Source organism: Scatophagus argus, chromosome 6 (assembly GCF_020382885.2).
Source record: "Scatophagus argus isolate fScaArg1 chromosome 6, fScaArg1.pri, whole genome shotgun sequence".
Classification (NCBI taxonomy): Eukaryota; Metazoa; Chordata; class Actinopteri; family Scatophagidae; genus Scatophagus; species Scatophagus argus.
In genome coordinates this window covers 22,155,329-22,179,280 of record NC_058498.1, presented here as the reverse complement: position 1 = coordinate 22,179,280, position 23,952 = coordinate 22,155,329, and the positions used below count along the sequence as shown (strand labels likewise).

Below are 23,952 nucleotides of genomic sequence, written 5' to 3'. Positions count from 1 at the left end.
ATGCATCAAGTTGACTCAAATGTTTTTCTCTCCTCTTTTTTTTTTTTTTTCTTCCTTTGGTTTCCTGTCCTGACTCACGCTGGTGTGCAGCTGTGATTGGCTGCTCATTTTCACCACTTCCTCAAAAACAAAAGAGCCCAGAGCAATCAGCTGACAGTGTGTGCAGTAGCAGAACATGCAGATAAACAGTGGTAAACTCCTGTTTTGACTCCCTGTTTTTTCTGCTTTAAATGCTGTTTTAATAAGACAAGGTGCAGAAAAGATTTTTTTATTTGTAATTTGTGTGATTTCTAGATAGATCTTTTTTGTTTCTTTTTTTTTTTTAGTTCACAAAATTAGGGAATAAATAAACGTCACAACTGTTACTGTTATTTTGACATTTGTACTCCCTCGATTTGCAAAAAGATGGGGAAATTCCACATTCTGTTTGGCATTTCCCAGCAGTGAACATACGTGATGGTGTGTTGCAACACAATCTTGCTTTTAGGAAAGAAATCTCCTTTATTATGAAAGTGTGCCACCTGTACAACACTTTTCTATAAACAAAGCAATGCAGTGGTGGAAATTTATTACAGCATCTACCTTTGTGGCATTTTACAGTTAGCAGTTTCTGACTTGCAATGTCTATTCTTTTTACAGCGAATGCAATGGAATTTTTTTTCTCTCTCTTTTTTTTCCCCTCCTCCCTTTAGTTTCCTGTTGTGACTCACACTGGGGTGCAGCGGTGATTGGCTGTTCAGTTTCATCACTTCCTCATAAACAAAAAATGTCCAGAGTGATCAGCTGACGGTGCAGTGTGTGCAGTAGAATGTACAGATAAACAGTGGTAAACTTCTGTTTTGACAAGCAGGTTTGTCTCTAAATGTTCATATAACCCCAGCGAGAGAAAACAGGAATGTGAACAGGAAGCTGCTGGTGTCTGGAAATACTCAGAACTGAGTGGTAGAAGTCGTCTCTCAGCCACAACAAAGAGTGAAATATGGGCAGTGAGTACCAGTCACTGTCTTCAGCAGAGTCATGCAGAAGTTTATTCATCGGTATGTATGTCCTCAAGTGTTACATTACTTAGGAACATATGTACAGTATGTTACATTTAAGAATATTTTTTTCCATACATTAATGGTTAAAAGCTAATTATTTAACTGTTTTTTTCATCCAAAAATATCTGTTTTCTTTCCCTCTGAAGGTAGCAGACGAGGGCCTGTATGTGTCAGTTGAAAGTTAGAGTAGGACTCAAACCACTTACATCAGAGCAGAACTTTAGGATCATTTATAAAGCCTGCTGCACTAAGTTCACAGTTCACCCCAGAATCAAAAATACATATTTTTCCTCTCACCTGTTGTGCATTTAGATTGTTTTGGTGTGGGTTTCTGAGTTTTGGAGATTTCAACTTTCTCATATATGATGGAACAAGATGGCACTGCCTACCACTTGAAACACTTGACTCTTTCCACAAGCCATGACTCGGTTACTCAGAATAATCCACAGATCCTGTTGTGAACAGTTTCATGTATGAATGTTTTTCTTTCTGTATCATCACACAGAAGAAAAAAGGGATCTACTCTTGAATGCTAACTAAACTAGCTTAAATTACAGCTCAGCTGTGGATGACACCCTTATTGTTTATGTTCTGTCCTGTCACAAGCAAAAGCCTCACAAACTGGTTACTTAAGATAATCCACAGAGCATGTTGTGAGTTTCAATTAAAGCTTTAAATTTTACTATTAATATATTAAACTTTCTTTCAACCAGACTACATTGTATCATTGCACAGAAATGTCCTACATGAATTTGCAGGTCATATCACCAAATCTTAGTGACTCATGTCAAAGCAACTGTGTTGCATAAAGAGCAATGTAGGTAAGAGGAACAGTATGTGTTTTTGATTTTGTAGTGAACTGTACCTTTAAGCAATGAGAAAGGCTGCATGTATATATTCTCTGAAAGTTGTAAAATTTGAAATTCAGAAACCACTTTTTTTCCATTAGGTTTTTATGAAATCAAATAATACTGGGGCCTAAATTATGTAGGTTATATACGTAAAAATTATACAGGAATTAGAAGCTAGCTTAAATAGTTTAATATTTAATGGATATTTTGAGTCAGCCTTCACATTCTTTTTCTGTGCTTATATTACACAGTAATAAACCCTTAGATGGCTATTGAGTGGAGCACCTCTCCTGGACAACAGCCAATCTTCTCTCAGGAGTACTTCCTGCTAAAGGGGCACTCCACTGATTTTGCACATCAGGTTTAGTTTGCTCACCACAGAGATTATTCCTCAGCCTGTGAACCTATGTGATAGCTTCTGACCCTAAAGGAAGCTTTCTCGTGTTAGGAAACTACAAACTGTTTTGACATGGACTTGGATACTGCAAATTTCCAACAGAATGCTGGTATTGAATTGGATTGTCTTCTGTCTCTTTGACTTAAACCTTTTTAAAAAAAAAAAAAAAAAAAAAAAATCTGCTTATTACAAGTCTTACAACTTAATAGATGTGTAGTCATAAATTGCCATTTAACTTAAGTCCCCTTACAGTAGCGGGAAATGTTATTCTTGTACCGTCTTGGTACAGTCTTGGTAATAATGCGTTGGAATAATATGTATTGTCTTTCAAGCATTATCCCATAATCTGTCATTTTAAAGAAATAGATAATTAACTGACGACTTGCATGAGTGCAGCTTGTGGAAATGATTTAAATATTATCTGATGATCAAAGTTTGATTCACTACAGCTGAAATTGTGCTTGTTGCAGACCTAAATCTTGCAAAGCTGCATTTTCACTGTAGTCCTGTAGTCCTTTCACTGTAGTAAGGTTGTGAGGACTTCTTTTGCAGAGGTTTTGGGGTTTTTTTTTTGCATCCCACAAAAGGTTAAAAAAGGTTTTTTTTTTTAAGAACTGATTTCTGCTGTGAGATGCTTCCTTAAATCAGACCCATCATACATAAATGAACTGTAAGCATGTTATTTAGAAGTTTCCTGCTTTAAAGGTCAAGGTGATAGGAAAAACCTTTTTGTCTTAAACTATTTTCTACTTTCAATTTTCTTCAGTTTTCTTTATTTTGGGACTTGAATCACATTATAGTTGAAACAAATTAATTGAAAAAATGAAAATGGAAGTCACATTGGTCAGTAAAACACTAATCCCTGCTTCCATCTAGAGGTGCTCTTGGCCTGTGCTTGGAAGTCATGACGGCCGTGGTGTTAACTTACCAATTCCCCAACCCCCACATAACCCCTCCCCCCATTGTAGCCAGATGGCTGTCACACAGGCGGTTCCTTGCCCAGACCATGCTGATTTCCCATCATTCTTTTGTTAATGAGGTCGTTAGCAATGCAACGGACAATTAAATTATCTCAATCTGGCACTTTCCTCATTTGTTTACTGTACGGTGTACCATACGTTGCATCAAACAGCTCAGTTTGACTGTCCTTCTATAATTTTCTTTTCTTTCTTATGATTCATGTCCATGATACTGTGCGGCAGGGAATTAAGACATCGCTGACATCCGCCCACCACTAAAGCCATTTTCAGACAATATAGCAGTATAAGCAGAGGCCTTGACAGAGTTCTTATTGTTACATGTTCCTCTGTGATAGTGAGAGATCAACATCTCCAACTGACTCCTACATTGTTTTTGAACATCATCACCCTCTATGGAAACAACACAGCCCGGAGCTGCTGCCACTGCCTCTGCACAGAGGAAGTTTTGTGAGCTGTTAAAACATGTAGAGATGGTGACTTCAGCCACTTAGTCGAGCATTCACCTTCATGTGAAACCCTGCCGAACAATGACACCGCTGACAGTTAATTATGGGAGTCACAGATCACGCAGACATGTCAGCTCAGCTACGACTGACACGCCGCATGTTTACATCTCTGTTGTAATGTTGTTTTCTAGTTACTTTCACAGCAGCGGTGCATCCGTTATTTAGCTCCAGAAGTGCCTCAGGGCTTGCCATAATGATCGTAAAAGCAGCACAGATTTGGAGGAATGAAATGATAAAAAAAGGACTTGTGGGTATAATTGGTGAACCTGCCATCACAGTAACTTTGGAAATATTTTCAGTCAGGCTGTTGAAAGACTCAGACTGCCTGGTAGCTAGGCTGTCATGCTCAATATGTATGTCTCTGTGTGGTTCCATTATTCTCTGCAAAATCTCCTACATAGTTATTCTGACAATGAGTGAAAACTAACTAAATCTGATGTACTGTTAGACAGGCAGTCTGAAAGGAAGCAAACATATGAATTTTGACACCCAGTTGTATTTGGAAAGTGTTTCACTGGAATGATGATTCATTCATTTTTTTTTTAGGCCAGATGGTTGGTGTCAGTAACAGGAAGGTAAGGAGGTGGCAGCCAGGCACCACACATTTATCTGGAAATGATCTGGTTTTCGACTTCACCAAACTGGGTGTTGAGAAAAGAAAAAAAGTTTATCTGGCTTTTCTGTTTCACAGCTTGTCTCAGAGATATTAATGCAAGGTGAGATATATGCCTGGTCAGTAATAAAATCTGCTTACACAGAATCTGATGGGTTACATTAAAAACCCACCCTTTGATTAAAAGATTTTTTATCTGAAGATGGATTTTCACCTGAAGCAATCTGGTTCAACGAGAAGCCCAAAAGAGACAGGAACTTCTGAGGCAGCAGTTTATTCCCCAGTAAGGCAAGCGTGCCGATGACAGCTAACTCTAACTGCTGTCTCCCATTGTTTTTGTGGGATGAAACCTACTTATATGGCTTCTAGCTACTGTCCATTTAGCTTCAAACATTATCAGTGATAGAGATATCGGCAAAGTTTGCTGGTTACATCAGAGATGCTGGTTGCAGCACAAAGGAGCGTAAAACTGTGAATGGATCTTGTGGATACCTAAAGCCCTGGGCTAGGACCACATGGCAGCTAGTGCGTGATATATTCCACTGCTTACCTTTTATGTGCACTCCTAATTGAACTGCGACGGATCATTTTACTGCAAGATATTAGGCATGGTTTCAGCTGTGAGTTCAAAGCAGCTGTTGTACGTTGTGAAGGCAGAAAATAATGTTTCTGATCCTTCTTTTTCACACTGCTGCCAAACACAATCTTACATCAGGTCAAGCTTTGGTACATTTTGTAAGTCTTGTTTTTACTTTGTGTGATAATTTGCTTACTAAAGAAATGTGTTTAGACAAATTGGTGAAAATCCTTGACTTTATAGTGTCAGTGACCAGACTGGCAACCCGTCAAGAAGCGACCCTTCTCACCCGGTGCATGCTGAGATGCACTTTAGCCCCACATGGCCCTGAGCAGTGTGGATTTGATATTTCCATATGGTCTTGTGGTTGATGGCGTTAAAGGCCGTGCATCACTGATATAAGTGTTATTGTGTGTCTAATTCCTACTGCTGTGAATATTCACTAAAAATCTCACCACACTTTAAGCAAAGTAAATGTGATGCTGATGAAGGGAAGAGTAAGTGGCACTTGAACTTGCACTTATCCATTTTTTTTATGTGAACAATGGGTCAAGTGGCTTCCAGTTCATTGGTGTCAGTGCCCACGACTCTCATCAAGTTTGTTTCCAGCCACAGGAAGCTGATTGTTTTTGTTTCCGTTTTTGTTTTTTTGGTTTTTTTTTAACAAAAAAGCTCTCATCCACCCATTGTGCAGTACCAAATGAGTGAGTGAGTTTGTGGACTCCAGACCATACTGTAGAAACTCTGATTTAATTGATAGTAATAGCCAAACTCTCCATATTGTTGTGTTCATAGAACAGAGTAGCCCATTTATTCTTTGATTCTTGATTTATGACTGCTGTATGGAAGATGTGGGAGGGCAGCTTTATTGTGTTATCTCTTTATTGAGTCATCTTATATGTATTTTCATGTATTTGCTGCATTGCCTTTAACTTATCAACAGTACAACATTCAGCCACAGGGTGATCTGGCTTGTCGGTTTAATTTTCAAACTGTTTCTAAATGCTTGTTTATGGCAAGCAGTAAAACACATATGACATATAGTTCTCTGCAGTTGCTGGGTATTGAGTCTGATCAGTCTGATCACTCTCTCTGAGCCAAAATATAAAATCTCCTCTCCTTCTGAGGATGTATTTATTTTGAGATGTTTGCATTTGTTTTTGCTGAAATTTATGAAAAAAAGAAAATCTATACAAATTTCTTGTTTTTTGTGTAAGTAAAATAACAGCACCATCAGCAAAGAATTGTATTTCTGATTATCATTCACCTCTGCACTTCAGGGTTTATTGTCTTGTCACTCTGCTACATTTACTTTATAAGCCCACACTCCCACTGGGACAAAATGAAGGTCTAAACTCCAGGGAGACGTTCACTGTGTGTTAACTGCTGCTTGACGAAATAAATGCTAGTATAAATGGGAATATTCATTCAAAATGCCACAATTTACAACTATGACCAATTCTGAGCCAATTAACAGCTTCCTGACCAGCAGTGCATATTAATGTGAATCAGGGATTAGCCTTTGATGCATTGTGGAATCAGTACTAAACCATTTTATAACCTCTATCTTCTCCTCTACTTCTACAGAGGCCTCAGAGTGCTTTATATGCAGGGATGCTGAACTTCAAGCCAGTGACCCACTGAGGAAATTCTGTGACTGCAAGAATTTACTTGCCCATCACGTGTGTCTGTCTACATGGATCCAGAGGGTAAGAAATACTTTCCATGTCGAGAACCTTGATATTTTGAATTTTAGCATGTTTATTTTAACATGTTTTCCCTCATCATCCATTTTTAGAGTGTGAAAGGGAAGAACTGTGTGTGTGTGTGTGTGTGTGTGTGTGTTGGGGGAGGGATCTGGGATCTGTGTTAGATATCTAACAATGAATAAATGTGTTTTCCATGTTTGCATTCCTTATTTAGACAAAATGTAGCTGTTTGCCTCAAGGTAATGAGCTACCTTTCAAATAGCAATACCAATTAGTTTTAATGAGGGTTGCTAACAATGATAACACGTCATCGTTAAACAGTTGTAACACAGAGGCTGAAACAGTGAGAAATGCCTCATAATGGACTGGCAGGAATCCAGGAAGCTACCATGCACCTGACACCTGTCACCCACTGCAGAATATCTCATCAACATCTGTAGCACTGCTTGAACCGGTTGTTGTACTTATACAGCGGTCACTAATGTAGAGTTTTTGCACTGTACCTCCAAAAAGAACACTTGATGCTCTTCTCAGTTAATGACATGTACGTTTCTGTAGGTGGCATGCATATCTCTTCCCATTCAGTCATGGTGCTTATTGCTGCTCATGCTAATTACTTTTACTCCATTAATTCCCAGCCAACTGGTGCTGCTGCTGCCAGAATTGTAAAAATGTATAATTGCCTCTGTATAAGTATTTTCCCAGAAGTGAAACGGGAAAGCTAAAAAGTGAGTTAAGAGGTGTGTTGATGTGGAAATGTAAATTTAACTGCATATTTTTAGACCTAAGCTGCAATTTTTCATAGAATCGTTAAACCTTCTCTTTATGCAAATTTGTTTTTGTTTTTTTTTTCATGTCAGAAGACATGAAAATGTGCTTTATGAGTCTGTTAGTTTGTATGGACAGATTCTATGCTGTAACACTGTTCAACTACCTTCGAGGTCATCATAATAATCACTGTCTGAAAGCACTGGTCAACACAGCATGCAATAATCTGTACTATCAAGCTGCACTATCCATTATTTTGTATGAACAATGGATCAAATGATTAAGTCTAATACGAAAATGGTCGCTTGTAGTCATGAGTCACCCACAGAGATTTATCACCCAACTCTGTGGTTCCCCTCAACTCTACTGAGCTTTTTAGCCTTTATTAGCGCACTCCCAGCCACTTTACTGTTTGGTTCACCTCTGTAATCCACCCTGTTTCAGCAGCAGCAGGCAGCTAGCTGTCATCATCATTATCATCAACAACAACAGCAACAAAACTCAGCATAACCTATTATCAGCAAAGGGCAGACTGACAAAACAAAGAAAAGCCAGACTTTTTTCTCAGGAGTGTGTGGAGACCAAAGCAGAGCTAAAAGGAGTTTGAATATTGTAATTACATTTATCAGGTTACATCTTTCAAAGTGATTACTAATAATTTTACATGGAGCATCAACAGACATTTGTTGGCTAACAAATAACCAATCAAACATATGTGATTTTTAGTGGGGTTTTTTATTGAAAACTTAAACTGTCTCAAAAACTGAATGACACAAATTTTAATATGTGGTTTAGCTGCTATAATGAAAGAGGCAGGTAAAGGGAAGTACACCAATTTCATTAGTCGAGATTAGTTCACTAGCCAGGGGGAGTACTATTCAGCCTGAGAAAAAAGTATATTGTCTTTTGTCACTCCGTTGAACCATTGGCAAGCCTGAATAAATAACCCTGATGAGGTCATCAGAGTTATCTAGACTTGGATTTAAAGAAGCCATTTTTAATACCAAAGATTGTGTTACAAACTGGGGGCACAGAGTTATATGTGCATTAGAGAGACGGGGTCTGATGAAGAGATGGTGTTGTATTTGGTAGTATCTAATATTTGTTGGGGGTCTTAAAATCGGGAAATCTTGAGTCTGCTCTACCAGTTTTGCCTATTAAGTTTTAAATTTATATTTTACAAGTCATCCAGATTCATACTGTAGAAGTGAAATATTAAATTGCTTGTGCACTGATTTGACTAGAGAGCCAAAAAGCAGATTAACTGAAAATTAATTCAGTCTCTGTCACTCATGCCCTTCTGGGCTGTACAATATCTGAACTTATCTGTATGGTTTTTCAGAATGCCTGGCCTTGTATGACGTACAGACAGAGTGCAGTTCTAAATGATAATGTAATGTATGAGCTAGTTATCACATGCAATGTTTGCATATTGATTAAGACTTAAATGTGGGTCTGTTGTTGAATCATTTGCTGTCATGCCATCCACTCCTTTGAGCTCTGGGTCTCTTTGGATACTCCACAAGTGGTGGGTAACATGGTGCAGCAGACCTTTCAGCTGCACCAGCAAGCTGTCAGAGTGAAGAGCCACTTCCATTAAGTGTGTGTCTTCCCACTATACAATTATATACAGACACACAAGCTCAGGCTCATGACGCCAGCATGTCCACACACACACATATACACACACAAATACACACCTATAGACACAAGACTACAAGGCTACTTTAGTATTTTGTGTGTGAGAAAGCAGACAGAGCGAAAGAGAGAGGGAGAGGGAGCGACCTTTTAGAGTGCTCAGAGTAGGGAGGCCCTTTCCCTTTTACGGAACAGAAATCAGCAATTGACCTGTCACTTTTGCTCTGATAGCCATCTCTGGAAAGCAGGTCATGCACATATGTCTAAAGTGCCTCTTAACCGCATTTTATGAAGCCAGAAAATGTAATCCAATAATGATTTGACTTGTGAGAGAGAGAAAGCTAGCCAGCTGGGAGTGATAGCATGTACAGTTACCACTGCTAAAAGCAGCTTGAAGTAAAAAGGGCAAATTCCACGTCCTTATTTAATTTCACCCACAAGAGAATCACACAGATGTTGTCACTAAACAGTGGGCAGGCTGAATTCAAACACAACAAAACAGCACTGACATTCATTTCCATAACTGTTGATACATACTTCAGCGCGTATGCAGTAGAGGGCTATCTGAGTGATTATCATCTGCACTGAGGCAAACCATACGCTATCTTTTTTTAGAGTGCCTCATTTGTGCCCCCCCACCCACCAACCCCCCTCCCTTTCCCAGGTTCCCAAAGACAAATAGCATGGCACAAAACTAATTAGTAACCAGGAACTAGTTAGGAGATGCCCTTTGAAAAACATGTCCTGAGGCAGGATTTAAATATAGGGACAGAGTCAGTGACTGAGTGTGCCTAGGAGATCCTGGCCTCCAGGCGTAGCAGCACTTTGACCCCTGACCCTCATTATAGGGAGTGCATTCCTGGAGGGGTGAAACCCCTCACAGCACAAAGTACAAGGGCATGGGAGGACTGTAAGTCTCGTACCACACCAGCTGAGTGTGTGGCCTGGTGCGCCTCGCTGCCTAACCCAACAACGACTTGAGAATATGCAGAGCAAGGACACAGGCTTTTGGAAAGTAATGGTATACACTCGCTTTCCAGACAGATAAATATGTTTTTCATTTTATACATCTGGTTTCACTCCATTGAAGTTAATGAGAATGGTATTGTGGAAAAAAAATGCTCTTCAGAATTTGTAATCCTATCCATCTGAAATAAAATACATAGCTGGGGGGAAAAGGGAAAAAAGAAACGAGAAGAGGGATTTTGAAAATGCTAAGTACTTGCTAGCTAAATATAGCATTGATTCAGTGGGGACTGAGCCATTGGCCAAAGTGTGAACAGATGAAAAACATAATGAGAAGCTGCATTTACATGCTGACATGTATTAGATATGTTTTTCATATGTGATATAAGGGTTTTTGTGTATGTGTGTCAGTGTGAGTGCCCTTGACTGTGAGCGTGCATGCCTATATTTCTCTATAATTGCTAGTGGTGTGAATAGTTACACATCCTCCCCACCACACACACACACACACACACCACCCTTGCTCACTCTGTCTCTCTCTCATGGGTTGATAATTCTCATCACAGCAAACAGACTTGGTTTACATTCATTAGCCCAGCACTCACAGCAATCAGGCCACAGTGCCAGGGGCAATGGTCCTCTTTATAAAAATCACATGGCCTAATAGCAGTGCTCTATAATTATATGCCATTAACATCTATCAAAATGTGCTCCTACATGCCATATATATTAGCGATGGATTTGGCACTTTGTGTTTGTACAAATGCTTTTCTTGTTATTAGCATCTTCAGATAGTTAGCACCAGCTTGAAGATTATTACCAACATCTATGTTTCATGTGGAATTCTGTCATCTGAAGTGGTACATGAGGTCTGGGCTTTTGAGCAGCATCTGGTATGGATGACAAATTACTGATTTCTGGCTCTATGGTAGCCCAGAAGTGCAAAACACAACATTTTAAAGTTACAGTCATGTGAAATGTTGTTGTGTTTTATAAAATGTTTTCTGTTTTGTGAGATGTTTTGTTTTGTGCCTCAGGGCCACCGTACTATACAGGTTTTTATCACTGTAATTAAATTAGCGTTTTTATGTGTAATGCACCTTTGGGTTAAAGATGCAATCACATTTTCCAAACAAACGTAATTAGTTTATCGATCTAAACACAAACAAATGATTTGTCTCTCATGCATGTCATTCTACAGCAAGTCCATCTTTAGAACTGTTGTTTTGATAGTTCACTAAATTATTTTTAAATATTACTTCCTTACAGGGATGTGGGAGTAAAGACAGGCTGCGATGCATTGTCTGCAAAGCCAAGGTAAGTGTATTGATGTGTGTGTGTGTGTGTATGTGTTTGAGAGGGGGTTTTATAAACATTCAATGAGGTATTTGATGATGGCTCATTCTTTTAATCTTGCTGTGTGAAATGTAGGTAGCAAGCATTTAAACAAACACTGTTTAAGTCATTAAACAGTGGATGCATCTCACAAAACAGATTTAAACAGAGCAGATCCATAATACTAATGAGCAATCAGGTCTTTGTTTTGCTCCGTGATTTAGCTGGTTTGCCAGCAGTTGTCTTGCTCATGAGCTGTAAGCTGTCTTTTATTTCTTATTATTGCAGCAGAACATTCGCTGCGGAAAAGGAGGGAGAAACATTATAATATTTGGCAAAGGATACAAGCCATGTAATGACAAAATCTGTATTCATTTCATGAGCAGAAATTAATCACGCTTTCCTGTGGTACGTTCCTAATGTAAATTTTCAGTCAACACATTGTGTCTTGTGTTTGTGAGTTTATTTGTATGAAATGGTGGAGCTGATGTGTCATCACAGATGGGGTTGCACACTGGATAAGGTGGCCACATTACTAACCATCTCAGATTAGGAAGTGTGCTGTTGATGTGTTGTATGTATTCATGCTTGTGCCGTGGGTCAAAGCATCAAAAGCTGGCTACTGAGTGTTTTATTCATTGTTTTCTCTACAGCGGCGGGTTGAAAATGTGATCTTTGCTGTCTGTTCTCGTGTGTATGTATGGGAGGGGTTCACTCTGTGGAAGAAAATGTCACAGTAACTCTGACAACGACCTTTCAGGATTTTAAGATATTTTAAACATGAAATCATGCACATGCACAGCCACACACACATTCACACACTGATGAAAGTTAAATGAAACATTAAGTCTGTGGGGACGCCTGCGCTGATTGTTGTTATTCATCTACATTTTCTTCATTTGGGGCCAAAGAGCACTTTGTGCAGAGTAAGATGTGGAGATCTGGAGTTTTTTACCAACACGGTGATGAATGTTGGCTGTTTTTTACGGCACAGGTCAGAAAATCTAAATGAACTTTGAACTTTTCCTACAGAGGACAAAAATTGTTGATGAACAAAATTTAAACTTCAAGCGTCAGGGTGGGTGTGTCCAGTGGCAGAGGCTGACTGACATTTGAGAACCAGAATTGGCAGGAGATGTGCTGTTAACCTGTATGCTGCTCTCCTGAGTGTAGAACGTCATCATTATCCTGTGAACTCTGATGATGATTTAACATACATCCCTTTGCAACATTCAATGTTTTGCCCTCGGGAGAAGCGCTAGGCTTTGAAGCCGTTTTGACACAGAGGCCAAACCACTTACATCACGAAAGAAGCAGCTGTGGATTTTTTTTTTTTTGGGACTCACAACCCCACAAAATAACATTTCAGTAACATAATTTGATCCATTTTGTCTGGTAATATGGTAATATTTGTTTAGAAAATGCAAATGACTTAATCGTTTTAGCCTTGTTAACGTTAGCAGAGGGCTAAACCGGAGGTGAGCAGCTCAGCCAGTGGTATCTCTGGTGAGCACAGTGTGCCACGCAGTGTGGATGCTGTGTAGAGGATCTGGGGGGCTTTTTTCAAACTTTTTTGCCTTCATGTGCTACAGATATATGTCAAATGATATACAGTATATGCCACTTAGATATATTTTTGTTCCTCCGCCTGCTGAGTAATTGGCAGCTCCCACATACTCTGTGTTGTTTTCCTCCAGCACTAGATGAAGGAGACGGTAGCTAGCTGTTATTGTCTGTCTTTATGACAACAAATAACTATACCGTCAAAACTCAGGAGTTTTCCCCATTAACATCATTATTATAGTGGCACTGACACTGCAGAAAAATACATAAAACTTAATTTTTACTAGCAATTACAGTTTTGACAAATTAGAACAAATGAAAACAAATATCAAATACAATAGGGAGGATCACAGGTTGTTAATGTTTTAATTTTATTGGCAGATCGTAAACTAACGTGGTGCATACCGCCAACTGCTGTATCGGAGCACGGCAGTGAAAGCAGTTTCACTTTGCATTGTTGCTTTATACTATAGTTCCACTATAGCTGATAAATAGCTGACAATATCAATTCCCTGTTATCGGTATGATCATTTATTGGCTCAAAGTTAAGATAAACATGAGTGATTCTGTGCTGCAATTTAATGATTTTCTGTACAAAATGAGGTCCAACTCATGGAGGGTACAGAAATACTACCAACGAGCTGTCATGCTAACCCGCAGACTCTCACCTGTACCTCAGTGTGTTTAAATGGAAGCTGTTTTCTCTTTTTTTTCTGCCCCTGACAGTGTTTGGCTGCAGGCAAACACATTTTTTTTAGATGTTGCATCCATCTCTGCTCTTCTTTTACCTTAGAGGGGACATTTCTTGCACTTATGCAGCATCTTCAACTGGCCATTGCACTTGTATTCGTCCATTGTACCGATGGCATCATCATCAATTATTAATGCTGAGCAGTGAATGTCTGAGAGACGTCCCACCGAGAGCCCAAACAGCCATGAACAGGGGTTAGTGGCAGGACTAGTGAATGCTGCAAGTGGCAGCTGTGCCATTTAGAGAATGATTGTTGGGAAGCTCCTACTGTATATTGATATGAACTTTGCTGCAGCAAGTTAATGCATCAGTATAATAACATTTTAATGTCTTTGGTGGCACCGCCATTTAATATTTGTCCAGAGAGGGATGGATATGTAGATCAGCAATGACTATAACGATGATAGTGATAATCATTTGGTCCTGTGCTGCTATCACTCTGTAATGCATTACTACAATCACCCTTGGTTAACGTTAAGAGGCTTTAGCTATTAAGACTTTTAGCAAGCAGTGCTCATCATACAGTCTCCAGTTCAGTGTGCCGACCATTTCATTTCATTTTTTTTTTCTTTTTGATGCTGCTTTTTTTCTTGTGTGTAGTTTTCCCTTTTTGCAACGGGGTCTCAAATGTGGGCCATTTGTATGAGTTATGCTAATTTGTTGGGGCAATGAATGCATTAATTTCATTAGCACATGGCCTCAAAGCAATAATTACCAGAGTAGGTGTGTCACAAGCAATCATGTTAAAATTTGCCAGTTAATTATTAAGATTTTGTTCTGAGGGACCTGGATTTGACATGAGTCGCCGAGGGAAAAAAAGAGAGGAGAAACTTAATGCATTCCAGTGGCCGAGGCTAGGTGCTTGTTGTTAAACACAGTGGGGGTGGCTGTGGCATTGTGGGCCTACTGGCACGATTTTTGCATGTTGACAGCTCACATTCTGGACTAATTACCGCAAATAGCAGAGGGCTAGCTGGTGCTTGGTCAATCCAGGAGGGTGTAATTATATAGAAAAGGAGGTCCAGAGCTGCCTAATGACCTCTACTCCCTTTGATTGGAGTCCGGTGGAGAAGACATTGCTGGGGAGTTGTGAAGGAAGAGAGATTCACTGTTCTCTTCCTGGGCCCTGATTAACCCTATGTGTCCAATGATGCACTCTTCTTAAAATTAAAAAAAATTAAAGGGACTCTTGAAACCAGTAGGGGTTTCTCACCTGATAACTGTAGGGACCATATTAAAAATTATGGGGTCTGCTGATGTGAGTCTATTAAATCGGCAATATAAATACTATTTTAAATCACATAGTGACCATCAACATTTTTGTCTGCACATTTTCTCTAGATTGGCCACAGTAGACTGAGTCTGCTCTACCTGGTATCCGAAATGATAATCAAAGTTGCCAAATGAATTCTTGCAGTTTTGTAATTTCTTTTTCACGAAACGTTTCAGCAGCAGGGATCTCAGAACAAAATGACTCTCTATATAACAACAAATCTTAACGACCTAGCTGACCTAGCAGTGCAGTATGAAGTTCCACAAAAAATAACATTAAAAAACAGTCATTACTTATTATTTTAGACAGAGTTGTACAGTACACAGTAGCTGTGCAACATGCTAATGCCAAGATCAACAGGCAAATTGTTATTCTGATTATTAAAACTGAAACACATTTGTTGAGTAAAATACATTTCAATAGTCCTTTTATTAATAATAGATGTTATTTCTAACACAATATGGTCTATAACTCAAAAATAAAATACATCTCCCTTTTATATGTCCCTCCCCTTGGAGCATAAGGCATTAAGAAATGTTGAACAGTGAAAGTAACACCAAATGAATAAATGTAATTCTAAATTTAGAGCATTTATAAAAAAAAATATATTTTTGAGACATTCTATTGCAGACAATAAAATAGAATTTATTGTAGTTTCAGGATTTCACAGCCAGCATGCTCTGATTTATGTCTGCTTTAAGAATGAATGGTATTTCAAAGTGACAGTGTAACACACATGAATAGATTTTTAAAGACAGTAGTTAATTAAAGTTACAATATAGAAATCAGACCAACACTCTAACCCAAGTGCTTAGTTTTTTATGCTCTGTTTAACTTCACATCTTCTGACACAATTCTGCACTGTTGAGGAACCTTTCCCTCCCCATGTCTCTCAAGTGTCTCCTTAAAGGTGCTAGCATTTCACTCCCATCCCCCTCTTTTAAAAAAAATGTTAATCATCACTTGATTTTATATGGAAAGCAGATTATCCTTTGATTTTGATGAATGCAGCAGCTGCCAGACCCTTCATTTGACTAAAAGCAGGACATTCTGCCGAGGCCTCTTGTATGTCACTAAGCCTCTGTCAGGACAGTACTGTGACAGGAGATGACAGATGAAAGGAATTCCTCCTCATGGCTTTCCCAGGACAATGGAACATGGCCTTGAGGTAGTAAGTGTGCATCTGTGTGTGTTGCTTAATAGAACAGACTTTTTTTTATGTTTCAATTTATTTTTGAAAATGTAAATAATTTTTCTTAAAGTTGAACTGGGTATTTCTTCTCACTTTTTGTGTGAGTAAATATGAACTATATATCTGTTCCTGGCTTCTTTTCTGGTTTTCAAAAGAGAATAAAAGTGTTCTTGGCAGTGTTTGACATTTGAAGATGCAGCTAGCAGACATGCTGTCAGGTTCTGTGATCTGCTACTGGCAAGAGAGAATGGAATGAGGATTAAATCAGAGAATTTTGTATTCTAGTAACTGTGTTGTTTTTTTCCTCTTTTTTTCAACAAGCCCATCAAATATTAGTTATCCACCAAAGGATCCATCACATTTGTGTTTCATTTGGAAAGTGGAAGTTAGCCATACTTCTGGATATTTTTTAGAATATGAGCACAACAGGCAGAGTGACACTTTGCACAGAAAGTCAATTAAGGGAGCTTGGATCCTAGTACTGTTTTGTATCTTAACAATACAACGCAATGCAATAGGTGTTTGCTTTTGGCCCTGCGAGCTATAAAGTTTGAGCACCTCTACACTAAACATTACTTTTTTCACATATTTTTAGTGTTGTATTGGTCCCACAAGTGTTAGCTGTCCCTCTTTTATTGGTCAGATGTTGCAATAGGTGTCGACCAGACCGTGAAAGCTCAATGCATCACTATATATGTTACATCAGAATTTTGAAGTATGACACAGAAAGATATAGTCAATGCTTCATTCACTGATGTAATTGAGCTAACAACCATAACCTCCCAAATGGTCAGCTGCATGTTTTGCCAGGATTGACTGCCCACCCACGCTGATGTTGAACCAGTCAAATCACCATGTTTTTAATGTTAACCCAGTAAAGGACTTTTTGTTACATTCTTTGTTGCAATTGTGACCAAAGACATCCTTGTACTTGGCATGTACAAACAGTGGGGCAACCTCATAGTCCTAAGTGCTGAAATTATGTTTTGTTTTTTTCCTTATTTATTTTGGAAAAATACTGAGTGTAGCTCCTGACCAGTTAATTACAAAGTACAGTTACGTAAAAACAAAAACAAAACACCAAGATATGTGTTGTATATTGTAATTTCCTAGAATAAATTATTTTTAATTTCAGTTCAACTTTAAAAGTGAAGCTTCCTTTTTCCTTGCTGTAAATATGTCTGGTCTCCACAAATATTCAGGTTTAAACTGAAGAGTCGTGATGTCACCAGACAAAAAACAAAAACTGCAGCGGCTGGTTTGTTGGGATAAGGTTGCAACCAAGATTTAATTTACATCAGAGCAGGGTCAGTCTGTAGCCATTATTCCAAGCAAAGACTTGGACTGTGGGTAATTTCACCCTTTTTATTTAACCTCCATGCCCTCCTTCTCTTTCCTGCTATCCGTCCCCAAGCACATTTCATTTGAGTTCCTTGTTTGGGAGGGTCCTGCGGCTGATTCAATTAAGTTTCCTTTAATTGGCTTTCAGGCACCCAAACTGAAACTGATGGAGAATTAATAACAGCTCCAATTGGTCTCTGCACTGTTTGCAACCTTGGAAACATTCTTTAAAAAAAATGGAGGCTAAGTCAGTCCCATTTTCCATGTGTCTGTTTTGGTTGTTCAGTAATACAGCTGTGAGGGAAAGCGTGGTCACAGTTACTGTGTGGTCCCATAACTTGATATGCAGTTCATCTCTTTGTCAACACCCTGAATGTTTGGTGCAAACGTTGTACCCACAAAAACACAGCACAGGCCAAAGAAAGCTGTGCACGTACAGTACATCTTACTATTCCTACTTTTGCTAAAAGATGTATATGATTCAAAAATGTATGCTGCTCTCTAAACCCATCAAATCCATCCATTAGTGATGAAAAGTTAGAACACTATGAATCCATGTTAAGCCTTTACAGTATGCTCTCTGTTATTTGTTCTTCACTGAAGCACAAAGAGAAAAAAAAAGGTCATTTTTTCCCTAACAAGTAGTTTTCTGTTGGTATGGCTCCCTCTGTGTCTAGAGAGAGAGAAATCATTTGCAGATGCACTACTATTTAGGTAGCTAACAAAAGATGAGTTGTGAAATGGCAGGAAATGATGGCTGCTAAAATTAAGGTTTGAAGTTCACATATCATTAACAGCCATGAAATCAACTTTTCCCATGCCTGTGCTTTCCCCCCAGAGTCTGCCTTTGTCTTCAAACAGCGCCAAAGCAATCATTATGCTCAGACATAATGCACCATAATGACAGTAATTTCAGTATCAAATTTTCAAATGTTAGGCCTTAATTCATTGTGGTTAAGTAGCTTAGTTGTAATTCACATTTTCTACCCTTCTTAGCACAGTGCTCATGGAATGAGACGTCTAAAGCAAGAGTGAGCACGGCATGCAGGAACATTTGAACAGCTGACGACATTTACACACTGTCACAAATACACAAGGCCTTCACAATTTATTTATTTAATACATTTATTTATTGATTTGTTCCTTTTTTTTTACATTTATATACAACTTTGTCTTATATAGGTCACCATGTGACCAAAAGCAGTAACATAAATCCATATGTGTAACTGGAATTAGAATTGAAATAAGACGGCAATAGTTTTTATTTTGGTTATATTCTACATATTCAATGAAAAGACCAAACCTAACAATGTCTCAGCACATCTCCTAACACCCTCTGACTTCTCTGCCCTGTCTGTGACCCCAAGTTCATTGGTTCTTACTCAAGACTTTAACACAGTCATATACTTTGATGTTTGTTGTACAACATCCATTGCATGTCTGCCCGTCCTGGGTGAGGCCGCCCGTCCTGGGTGAGGCCGCCCACACGCCCAGAGCGCCGATAGGGTGAAGCCGGATGGCCCCCACAGCACAACCGACAACTGCCACGGCACACTCGCTGCTCTGAAACAAAACAGTGCATGTGGGATGGAGTCAAAATAAGCTTGCTTGTGTGTGTGTGTGTGTGTGTGTGTGTATGTGTGTTCATGTTCATGGTAATGAAGGAATGAAGGAACACATCACCCAGTGTAGCAGCATAGCTCATCTTTTGTTTTTAATAATTCTTGGACAACGGTGATACTCCATGACACACAGCAGCCTTTTTGTCTTTTTATGTGATTTGTTGACAATAGTGAAATATTTATATAAAAAATTAAAAAACAGAACGAGCCTCAACATTTAACAATGATTTGTAACCTAATTATTAGGATATTGGTTTTTGTTAAGTTTATTCAGTCTTATTTCTGTCAAATGAGCTGTTTTGGTTTTGTTTTCTGCTTATAGCAACACATAAGACATGAGATATGAGACAGTGTGATGGTGGCCTCATTATAATGATTTGTAGGCATTAAAAACACTGCACATAAAACCTGCTGATAACTACCTTGGCTTGATAGTTAGTGCACTAGGCCCCAAGCTTCGAATATGATGTTGGACATAACTACACAGAGCAGTTGTCTCAGCGACTGAAGTGATTGAAATAACGTAAGGAAAGGAAAACAACATAAACTGTATTTAATGACAGCTATTTCAGCTTCACGTTTTTGCTGCATTTGATCAGTTCTAACCTTTCACATACGTAGCTGTTCATTCATCAACATCTGTCTCAAAGCAGAACTTGCTAGTATGGATCAGTATTTTCATTATAAGGGCTCCTCACAGCCATTATGAACAGAATCTTTCGGTTCCAAACCAAGCTGTAAATTTTGAGAGAATCTGACACCCCTGCCCGAGGGTTACAGCAGAATGCTAACGAGGCCACAGCGACATTTCCATCACCATACAGTCAGTCGCACCATACATCAGCTCTGAGCTGAATATCTCCCAGCGACGCATGAAGTCAGTGACAATTTCAGACGTAACACTTTATTAGCATCCCTCCCATATCCGCGGTGTAATGAATGAGGCCATTTAAACAGGATTTACGATATCTTTAAAACTTGATTGCTTAGAATTTGAGAATTATTCATAAGACTAAAGCATCATTTGTCATACAGCGAGTGCTGTTTTGTTGGGAACAAATGGTTTTGTTGTAGTTTTTCAAATGAACTCCTTTTCATCCACTCCTCAAATAAGCCATTTGTATGCATATATGTCCACACAACAGATGTAATTAAAGGGAATGAGGCTCAGGTGACAACTCACAATCAAGTTTTGTTCATAATGCATTGTGCCACTACCAGGCGAAAGTAACAGATATGGATGCTCGTGATTAAGAATGCATACACGTATTGTATTACACTGCAACTTTTAGTGAAACAAAGAGTGCTCATAGTGATTCTGAGGTGTTAGCGTTAGTTTGCTTAAAGTTAACCTCTGCTGAACTGCTTCTCTTATTGAACAATACACTTATGGAATTATATTATCTCCCTTTGAGTTACATTTCCTTATTTCCACAATGAGGGAGGAAGAGGCTTCCTTGCCTTGTTACAAAGATTATTGTGCTCACTTCCTGAGGCAGTGTGACCATGCTTTGTGTGCGATGCCCAGATCATCTCTCAATTACACAAGGATCCTGAGGCAGAGGGTGGGGACCCAAGTGAAGGACCAGTTATGTATACACACACACACACACACACACACACACACACACACACACACACGCTGTTATAGCTTGGAGGCATGGCTTACTAAAGCCACAGCCAAGAATGAGGCCTCTCAGGATAGATTTACACACAAATAAAACCGGTCTTATCTTGGCCCACAAGTGAACGAGAACTGATTACACGGTCTACATTTCAATGCTCAGATGAAATGGAGTCAATTTCCTATGGCCTATTTAAACCAATTCCAACCTGCAAACACCATGAAACCAAATCTGATATTACTGCATTAAGGCCTCAGATAAGTTCAACTTTTCCACTGGGAAACTGTTAAGAAACATTTTGGGAGGTTTAAGATGTGCTCAGTGTTTTTAAGTGTTTTAGCACTACAGCGGTTGTAAGTAAGATTACAGATTGTATAACTGCAATCCACAATTAAAATAATTTTCTCAAAAATAATATGGAAGTGTAACATATCCACCTCCTATGTCTTACTTAGATGCCATTTCCTTCTCTGTTTTATCACATTAATTACCTTAGTTGCATAATGTCATCACATTCTGTAAGTCATTATAGTCACATCATTGTCCTACACAAACGGCCTTAAGTGTTAGCAGCTGCTGTAATATACATTTATATATAGATATTAATTGTCACTCTTTAACAGAGTGACTTACAATGAGAATGTCATAAGGCCTGGTTAAGTTTTTTGTTCTGCTAAATTATAAAGAAGTGCTGGATTGACTTAAAGCTGCAATTCAGGATTATTAACATTAGCAGTTAGTCTGCTGATTATCCTCCCAAACTGCTAGTCTGCCATCCATGAAAGACAGTGTCCTCACTTCAAATCTGGATGTTCCTCTGTCAGATTGGTAATATAGATGTACCTCAGAAAATGTACATAAAGCTACAACAATATTAAAACAAAATCATTCCACAGAGATATTTGCTTTAGTGGAAGATAAAAGAAACATGCAAATATTCACATTTCAAAGGCTGAAGCCATGTTGACATTTTTGCTTAAGCAATTAATTTCCCATAGATCGACTCAGTTAACTGTTTCTGGAAGCGTCTTATGGCTTCAATGAAAAGCTGGAACAAGTGAAGAAGACAATTTAAAAAGATCATTTAAACAACCTTACATGCACATTGTGGTCACAAGTTACAATTGATGGTGATGATGGTGAGTGGTGAAACAACGTAACAGCAGCACACACAGAGGAAGGTCATGAAGACACTGAAGTCACTCATTCAAGTCAGCTTTACAGCAATACTTACCTGTTGTTTGCTGATTTTATCCGGCATTGACTAGTGAGTGGAAGAATGTGTTTTAAATAGCTTTATTGTAAATATTAATGCATTAGCATGAGCACCGTCTTGTTGCATGTTGCTTTGAGTGAAAATCTGGAATTAAGGCTCAATGTGGCAGAAACACAAGAGTGGATGTAGACTGAAAAGAATTTTATATTTTGTTTAGTTTATACTGACTTGAACAAAATGACCGTTATCTGTAAATTTCTGCTCTATTGCAGTATAATACCACTGATGTAAGACTGCAGCTGCAAATACCCTGTGGTCTTGTTTGTTTAAATTAGTTTAAATTGAAATTAATTCTGTATCTCTTCAATGGATTTAGCAATATATTTTGAAGGCCAAAGTCATTGGTTCTGCTATTAACAACTTGCCCACTAACCACCTAAGGTCATTCTGCTAGTTAGTAAATTAATGAAACAACCTTCAGAGAAGAGTGTGTATGTAGAGTAATTTTATTAGCTATCTTAATAATTGGGATTAATTAATTTAGTTTGAAACCACAAAGGTTGACTCTGCTCTACTTTTATTGAACTTAATTTGATCCCATTGAAAAAAGTAGTTTTATTTTTAAAACAAAAGCCTTGTAAGATTTAATTAACTGAACTGTGAGGAGTTACTGGTATTCCAAAACAAAAACTCTTCATTATCCATTAAGACTTTTGAAACTTTGTGTGTGTGTGTGTAGGGTACACATGAACGCTCACACATGCGTGGGTGTGTTTTTAAAATCCCACACAGTCATATTGCAATGCTTCAGCAAAGTTCTTGATTAGTTGTGGTTTTATGTTTGGATGGTCCATTTAATTAGGTTATGTATGAGATAAAGGCCAGCCAAAAGTAATCACAAGGATTATTTACTCTTGTTAATTGAGGCTCCATCTTAACACCGCAACTAAAGGTTAATGTTCTCTTGGTATATTATTTACTGTCCACGCTCCAGAGGCAGGCCAACACCACACACAGTGGAGGAGGGAGAGGAGACTCCACAGGTATGGGGGAGATGATAAATGATTTGTAGCATTATATTGACAGTAGTTGAACTTTGGATATTTAAGGGCCATGCTCTAAGCCTTCTGAAATACTGTACAGCCTTCATTTCAATAATCTTACTTTGGCTCAGGTGTGATGCTCAAGTTTCTGGAGCTTTAGGTGGCTGCAGTCCATCACCACTCCTAATCTGTCCTTTAACTAACCACAGATAATTCTCCATGCACATGTAAATCATAGAGCGAGCTTTAAAGTGAATTGAAAGGTAGATTCGAAGTGACATTGTGTGATTAATTCTGCCGCTCTCTAAATGACCCTCCGTTCTGTCTTCATAGGAAAGCTGTTCTAATAGTCTTTCCAATAGTGATTAAAATTACAAAAATGTGAACCTGTAGGTTAATAAAAATGGTAATTTAACTAGTATCTGATTTAATTGACTCTGAAGAAGTACTTAAACGTGTTTGCACTCTGGAAAATCTACATGGCTCAGCGGCAAAGAAATTGGAATATCCAGCTGTCAAGATAATAAATTTGACTATTTCATCACGGTAATCTTCATACAATCTCCCTTTGTGCTGGTCCCTCCCGCTCGCCGCTAATGTAATAAATCACCTCCATGTTTAGAATTGTTTCATGTGCTTTAGAATAATTGTAATATACTCAAAAGACTCCAAGTGTGGTGTTCAGCTGATGTTCTTAACCTTTGTAGAGTCAAGATTTGGAAAGTTTAACTCAACTTTTTCACTTGCATCAAAGAATGTCTTGCCGTAAGAATTGCACTTGGCTATATAGAACGTTTTTACAGTTCAACATGGAGGTTCAAATGAACTCCCTCATTTATCATTTATAACCAGTATATAAATAATTATCAAATAGCTTATAACACTATAATTTTGTATGTTTTTGTAGGGTATATTATGGATATAACTCAAACCTAGTATTTTCATC

General features: G+C 38.5%; 1 protein-coding gene across 3 annotated transcripts in view; it reads left to right on the top strand.

Moving 5' to 3' along the window:
- The window catches only part of LOC124060757, a 193,125-nt gene that overhangs the window by 66,672 nt on the left and 102,501 nt on the right, over positions 1-23,952 (top strand). For 2 of the 3 annotated variants that reach the window (XR_006843626.1, XM_046392043.1), the window contains exons 3-4: positions 6,552-6,673; positions 11,315-11,362. Coding sequence is in view for 2 of the 3 variants with exons in the window: in XM_046392043.1 (XP_046247999.1) it covers positions 6,552-6,673; positions 11,315-11,362 (170 nt within the window). In the remaining variant the exon portion in view is untranslated. Of the gene's footprint in view, positions 1-751; positions 1,038-6,551; positions 6,674-11,314; positions 11,363-23,952 lie in introns of those variants that run through there. The other variant, XM_046392045.1, reaches the window with a different exon arrangement.